Below are 7,909 nucleotides of genomic sequence, written 5' to 3'. Positions count from 1 at the left end.
ACAAACTAGTCTTGCACAACAACAGTAGTGATAGCATTTTTATTGACATCAACAAAGTTGATAATATAAATCATGCTGTTAAATGTGAACAATCGTAATGTATATTAGATATAGTAAGTGCATCAAAACGTGATCGGAAGAGATTATCATATGGGTGTTAAGCTTTGTCCCAGAGTTATTATGTTACTCTACTCTGGTACACACAATAGAGAAATGCAATTGTCTGGTACATTATTTTTACCATACATTAACGTATTTACCAGTATTGCTAGGTCTACTGTTATTGGCCGACGTCTACAGTTCTACTGATATTTAACGTAAATATATTGTTTCTAGAAATTTGTTTCCCATTCACACAGATTTGTTTTTTTTGTGTATTTAACTTCTGTCCCACTGAGGACAATTCTGCCAGTGTCCGGGTTGAAAGATACAGGGTATATTTATCAAGATTCACTCAGACGACAATGATTGGTTGCACCATCCTATGGACAAAGACAAAACACGAGATTATTTGACTAACTGCTATGGATGAAAAGCGTAATCACATGCTGTGCACATAGTAAACGTTATAACCGTGTGTTATTTTGTTCAATATATTTAAATAGAATAAATAGTAGAGGAGGTTTCAGGGGAGAAAGGATACTGTAAAAATTTGTGGGACGAGGGATACAATCTGGAAGATCGTATAAAAAGACGGGATATAATGCACAGTTAAAAAATATATGCTCAAGAGTTCCTTCTTCAAGACCGCACTCACAAAGGGAGTTATCCCTTATCCTGAGCTTAGCAAGAAAAGTGGGTCTGCAGTTATGCCCTAGGCGCAATCGGATGATAGTTGCAGTTGTTCTTTTACTGGCCTCGCGGAACTCGAAAAACCAAGGTTTCTTGGGTATTACTGGTTGAAGACCAGCATAATATTTGCCGTTTTGACTGCTAGAAAACGACTGAAGACAGTTATTGTGTAAATCAATCTTAGCCTTGGAGCGTAAGTATTGAAAAAAACATTTATCATATATAATAGTACCAGAATGAATCGCCCATTTAGCCCATCTATCCGCTTGTTCGTTCCCAAGAATGCCAGTGTCCGGGAACCCAAACAAGAACAATTTGAATGCCATGAATAGAGCAATTGTAAAAGAGCTCTTTTGTTTTAAGATTGATTGGATGAACATCTTTGCTACGAAAGGGAAACTTTAACAGATCGTCAAGGCAGCTTACGAGAGTCTGTAAAAATTACAGATTTATCTAATTTGTGGGATTCAACATATGAAACTGCCTCAAAAACAGCGATCACCTCACCCGAATATACGGACGCTTTAGATGGAGATTTAAAAGTTAAGGAGATATTAAATGTAGGGATCCAGGCGGCAGAGCCAACAAAATCATCTGTGGTGGATTTGGAAGCATCTGTAAAGATATTGAGCCAACCGTTCCATTACTCCTTAACGATTTTATTAAAAAGTATTCTAGCGTAACAATGTTGGAGTTATTATAATACAGAGTATTGCTTGATAGGGGGACCGATGAGAGATTTGTTGAAGCTTTTTAAAAGGCATGGAGGGTCCTTACGTTCCCAGTACTTAGAAGTTGTAACAAGGTTCGCTAGCTGAGTCAAGGGGACCAGTAAGGGGTGGACAGAATTTTGTAAGATTTTGAAAAAGAAACGGTCGCATAAGTACTGACGACGGAAACATAACGGGGATCTGAGCTCTCAACCTGCATGGCATTGATTGGAGATGATTTCATCGCTCCTAATATATCACGAAGACATCTAGCCTGTATATTATCCCAATAGTTAACAGCAGATTTGTTACAGGGTTCTAATAAAAATGAAGCGTAATCAAAATGACTCCTTATTACAGCATTGTACACATTGACTTACAAATGAATGGACGACGGGTCTAATACAAAAACCACGAAAAAATGTCCCAAGTCAACCTATTTAAACGTAGTGACATGTAAAGGAATATGAAAAAGTTAAAACGTTGAATTTAAATTGTAATGTCATCGCAGTACTGTCTAATTTTGCTTGCTTCGCTGTCAGTCGAACAAACGAAGACTAAAGCGTGAATGACGCTCTGTATACGATTTTAACGCCCTGTAAGTTCGGACACTTTTTAGCGCGGACCCGACGTCCATATAATTGTAAGTCAATGATTGTACATCAATTTTTGGGTATAAAGATGGGCTCCCCAACTTACTCCACAAAGAGCTCTAATAATATTTATATACCCTTTTCACATTTATTTTTAATATAATTTAGGTGAGGGATTCCAGTCATCTGGGAATCAAACAGATTTGTTTGTTGTTGTTTCTGATTTTTCTCCTTTTAAACTATTCTTGTCGGCAAGCGTTTTTTCAATTTAAAACGCCCTTGTAGCTTATGTTTTACGAATAAAAGTGTAGACCACGTTTAAACAGCGGCTCGACCCCGCAATCAGCCTGTATATCTTTCATCTTATTTCTGTGGCAGTTTTTTGTCGTTTTATGTATTGATTATCAAAGATTTTGCTTACTAGTTTTGTTAGAAAATTGCGTAGGCAATAGTTTTTGATCAATCCAACATTGTTTAAGTTTAGGGCAATACAGAAAATACGAGGTGGCTCGAATTATGTGTCTGGGAGTATTATATTGGTTGTTTTAAAAAATTCGCTCATCTACTGTGTATACTAGGCCTGACTGAGTAGATGCTATAATTTTACGAAATTGTGTGTTACAGCGCACGTTGAAAGTAACACCGTCTCGCGTCTCGAAAAAGTCAACTTTCGGAAAATTGCGTTTTGGATTTTATAAAAATAAGTTTAGAATCGACAAAATGAGATTTTCGTTTAATGACAGTATTGTTTTGAATGTGCGATATTATTAATAAATTTTAAAGCCACTTGTTTTCACAAATTAAAAGTGATTTTCATATTGAAAAGTTTTATTTTTACTATTCACTCAATTCAGATGGAGAGTTATTAAAATTTCCCGTTAATGAAATTTTATGGAGTTAATTGTTTACAGAGTTAGAGTTGCCCTCCTGTTTTTTTTCTAAATTAGTATTGTGTATGTGTGTAGCACGAGTTAAGAGTTTACATAAACTCAAATGAAAGTGCTGAATCCATTGACTTACAAATAAATGGACGACGGGTCTAATACAAAAACCACGAAAAAAATGTCCCAAGTCAACCTATTCGAAATTTAAATTGTAATGTCATCGCAGTATCGCGCTGTCAGTCGAACAAATGAAGACTATGTCATTAAAATATATATATAACCGTCATTGTGAATAAAAACCGCCGAAGTATTTTAATAACCGGCAATCTATCTCGCTAACGCTACACATGTCTCTCAACCCTGACATTGGCAAAATCGTCGCGCAAAACGACGGAGCCATAGACACAAAAGTTGAAGTTGAAAGCGGAGTTTGGCGCTCTGTATACGATTTTAGCGCCTTACAAGTGCGGACACTTTTTAGCGCGGACCCGACGTCCATATAATTGTAAGTCAATGGCTGAATCAAATACTTTGGGAAAAAATATGTAGTAAACACTTACTATAGGGTGCGAAAACAGGATTACTAAAAATTTTCACGCCTTCAACGCCCTGTGGGGTGGAGACTAGTTTGGGAAACCATGGTGTAGACATTTGAAGGGCATGAGAAAAACTTACTGGCATGACAATCGCCATCTCTGTACAGGAGCGGATTACTACAAAACTGATACTGGCCCCAAAAAAATTAATAACGAGAAAAAGAGTGAAAAATAATAATAATGCATTGACTTACAATTATATGGACGTCGGGTCCGCGTTAAAAAGTGTCCGAACTTATAGGGCGTTAAAATCGTATACAGAGCGTCATTCACGCTTTAGTCTTCGTTTGTTCGACTGACAGCGACGCAAGCAAAATTAGACAGTACTGCGATGACATTACAATTTAAATTCAACGTTTTAGCTTATTCATATTCCTTTATATGTCACTATGTTTAAATAGGTTGACTTGGGACATTTTTTTTCGTGGTTTTTGTATTAGACCCGTCATTTGTAAGTCAATGTAATAATGAGAAAAAGAGGGGCAGCGCCACAGTCGCTCTAGGGAAATAAATAATAAGTCGTTGCATGATTAATTGTACATATTAATTTTTATTAATTTGATATAAACAGATTTCATTGATAAGTTCTATGTTATGTCATACACTATATAAGTTCCGTCAATAAATAAGCGAGGGCTTGAACGACCAGTGCGGTCGCCCTGCTCTCACTGTAACCATAAATTTTCTTAAAGCTGCATTTTTAAAGGCACATACGTCTTTTTTTCGTGCCTCACACGTATCACTTACGAATTGACAATAATAAAGATTTTTTTGTAATGCAAACAGTAGAGCATCACTGCACGCATAACAAAATACACTTAAAGCTATTAATTTTTAACAATTTCGATTGAAATTATCTATAAACAGTTAAAAATAGTCACTACCTACGCACGTCTAGTTTAGACAGGTAGGTACTTCACAAAATATAGACTACGTTACTCTTATATAACTTATATTTTGAGATAAATTACATAATACGTCTATAAATTATAATTAACAGTAATTAAGTAATAATATCTATCAACAGGCAACAAACGTGCGTAAACGACGTCATACCAAAATACAGTCCTGCTCTGATAACACACGGCATATAATACCATTAAAATAACTATTTTTCTTAAAGTATACATTCATGAACAGTGGTGTATAAATTTTTTCTCAAAACATTTCGTCTTATATACCACACGTAGCACTTCTTTCGATTTCTTCAAGTTTGACAAGAGGGCCGTTTTTCCAACGTCTCTGGTCAACTGCATCAGGGTCCTCGGCACTTGGTCGCTGTGCATTGGGCGTGGACAATGTTATGTCTTGATAGATGAATCCTCCAGTATTTTCTCCAGTGTTCAAACTAGTGTGGGGGTCCGCGCGGGTTTCGGCGGGAGGGGGGGAGGAGTGCGCGGTGCGGGGCCCACGTCCCCCTTATGTAGACGTTGGCGCTGCGTTTCGCGGAGATTCTCAAGAAAATCTGCATCACAAAAATTTTATCAAATGACATCTTACTATCAACCTTTTATACGTGCCATTGCCGGGCAGGGGTCTCCTCACAAGAGAGGAATAAAGAGTGAAACGTTTATACACTTGGTTTTGGAAAATTTTTCGAAAAATTTCAGACTCGAAATTTCTCAGGAAAAATCGGAAGAATATAATTCGAAGACTGGTATCATGTTCTACGTTTAGATATATCTTTTCATGTTTTATTTAGCATAAATTATATAGTAAAATTGTATAAACATTATAAATATCGGTTTTATTAGACATATTATTATTTAATTGCTGTGACTAATTACTGTACTGGCATGTGAAAAATTACTAATTAAAACTGTATCTATCACACAGAAGTGCAATTGAATTGAAAAGATAGTAACGGATTATGCATTAATTGAATACCTTACCTGGTGGATGGTGGTGCAGTGGTGGCCCGGGACGTAGGGCGGCTCGAACTCTGCCCGAGCTGCTGGCTGCGGCGCTAGCGCGGCTTGCGTTGCTCTGTTGGTGATAACCAATAATAGCATAAGTAAAAAGGAGTTATCAAAACTTTCTATTTACTTTAGTTTCTTACCGAGGTTGTTCATTTACATGCATTACTTTAAGAATATGTAATATAAGAATGAAATCAGCCTGCATATAAATTATATTATACCTATATTATATATATAATTTATATATATATAACTTGTATATAAATTTGCATTTCAGTTACTGTGCATTATAGCATACATTTAATAATAATACACGTTTATTTTCTCCGCAAACAACTGTGTCCGTGCGTACGCGCACTGACTACCCTAGAAGGTGGTTCAACCATACTGCTGCTGGTGAGGTGTCGTGTACCTGCGTGTCGTCTTTCTGGTCGTCGGGTAGACCGAGGGCTAGGTCGCTCAGCGAGTCGGCGTCGTCATCGCGCCGCTCGCTGCGCGCAGTCTCGGCCTCCTCGTTCAGCTCGACGATCTGCAGTCGCGCGCCGTCCAGCTCCTGGTGTTCAAGTTCATACTCATACTCATTGCATCACATGGGTAATATAAAAGCTCTTAAGACTTGATACTACCTCAGCTCGAATTAAATTTTATCCCGTACCAATATGGTTCATTTTGCTTGGCTTTATTTCAGAATTTATTTTTTTTACAAACGAAACTAAAGCCCTTTGAAAAATGCATATCGCATACTATAACGTGTTCTGTGTTGTTCAGTTGATATTAAAAAAAAATCATTGGTATATGTAAAAAAAAAATTTATAAATTAAACTAAAATCTAAAAAATTAAATGCAATATCAAATTTATTGTTAAATTAAGTAAACATAATATGCATTCTTCTAACTACAAAATTGCAACTAACAAAAGTTTTTAAAATCTCATATCATCTTATTTATTAATATTTTTATAGTCTCGGCTCTCCAAAAATTCTTGAAACGTATAAAAACATTTTTGGCCAATTATTTTGTAAGTTTTTTATTAAAGGTTTAAATGTTAACGTTATTTTTAATGATTTTGGGAACATTGTTAGAAATATTTATGCACATAGCATAAGCTATGCATCAAAAACGATTCTGTCGTGGAAACGACAAGGTGGCTGCCGTGAACCGATAAATGTCGTCACGATCTAGTGGGAATATCTAGACACGACTGACCATCGAGTATATAATCAGAAATAGAGACGAAATGTCATTTAATTTGTGTGAAAACTATTCTGCCATATCATTACGGTGATAACTGCGCTCCGATTGGCCAGCCCGAATTGGAAACAATTGACGGGTGTCGTCAATTGCTTCGCTTCAAATCGACCAGTTTAACTTGAACTTTGCTATAATGGACGAAAATGGAAAAATTACATAAATGTAATAATTAATTATCGATGAAATGTGATACCGTTTGTTTTGTAATGAGATGTTTTGCTGTTTTTCTCGCACCACCGAAAGGAACAGCCCCCATTGTTGGAGATATTATCTTTATTACAATAAATACAAGATATTTTTGGAATATAGACGCACACACAGGTCAGTTGTTAGTGCTGTTCTATTTGAGCTTTCTAATTTGTGATTTCAGCGCATACGAGATTTGATATTTGAAAGTGATATCAGTACCATATGACTGATGAGTTGCCAGGGGTGGATAGTCTAGATGAGAGAAGAAGAGAAGATAGATAGATAGATAGTCTATTTCTGGTACTCCATGCGACAGATTGTCGTGATATGAGAACAGGCTAAAAGCGACAGCCGTCTAATGATAAATAAACCGTTACGACATAATTGGAACGCGCCCTAAGTCATCATAACATTTTATTTTCATTGGAAATACATGTGACAAATTTTATTAAAATCGGTGAGTCAATAAACCGGATCCATCCCCTCCCTCAGACAGGACCAGTACCGAGGTACTCCCTATTTGAGGTAACATACAAATACAAAAAAAAAATCAAATTGAGATCTCCTTTTTTAAAGTCGGTTAATAAATATAATAGTACCTGCATACTAGTGTCGGGATGGACGACGACGCCGTCCCGGAGCACCGTTTTCGGCTGCTGCATGGCCGTAGGGGAGGCGTACCGCGCGATTACGGGCCGCAGCACGTGCCGCAACCGCCGCGCCGGCCGACAACGCACCGCAACGCACCTCCCGCTCACCTCCATTCGTACAACGCATCGCCGTTCCACCACAACTTCGCGCCCGCCGATGCACGTCGACGGCGCATTCGGATCTAATACTGGAGATTCACCCTGGCGACAACATGAATAACGAATTTATATGACATATCGAAGTGTGCATATTACATATAGAATTAAAGTTTCACTGACGATGTAGAATAAATGTCAACAAACAAAAACATATGATTTTCAGGGT

General features: G+C 37.2%; 1 protein-coding gene across 1 annotated transcript; it reads right to left on the bottom strand.

Annotated features, from left to right (window-relative positions):
- Positions 1–4,328: 4,328 nt before the first annotated feature.
- On the bottom strand, positions 4,329–7,785 carry LOC113236357 (the record flags this gene model as incomplete). Its single annotated transcript, XM_026472390.1, has 4 exons — positions 4,329–5,040; positions 5,468–5,561; positions 5,907–6,047; positions 7,534–7,785. Coding segments are annotated over 4 exons (609 nt in total), but the record flags the coding sequence as incomplete, so codon positions are not given.
- Between the last annotated feature and the right edge of the window lie 124 nt (positions 7,786–7,909).

The sequence above is a fragment of the Hyposmocoma kahamanoa genome, unplaced genomic scaffold (genome assembly GCF_003589595.1).
Source record: "Hyposmocoma kahamanoa isolate Upper Pololo Valley unplaced genomic scaffold, ASM358959v1 91072, whole genome shotgun sequence".
NCBI classification, from domain to species: domain Eukaryota; kingdom Metazoa; phylum Arthropoda; class Insecta; order Lepidoptera; family Cosmopterigidae; genus Hyposmocoma; species Hyposmocoma kahamanoa.
Note: the sequence above shows the minus strand (reverse complement) of the source record. Positions and strands in the feature narration are given on the sequence as shown.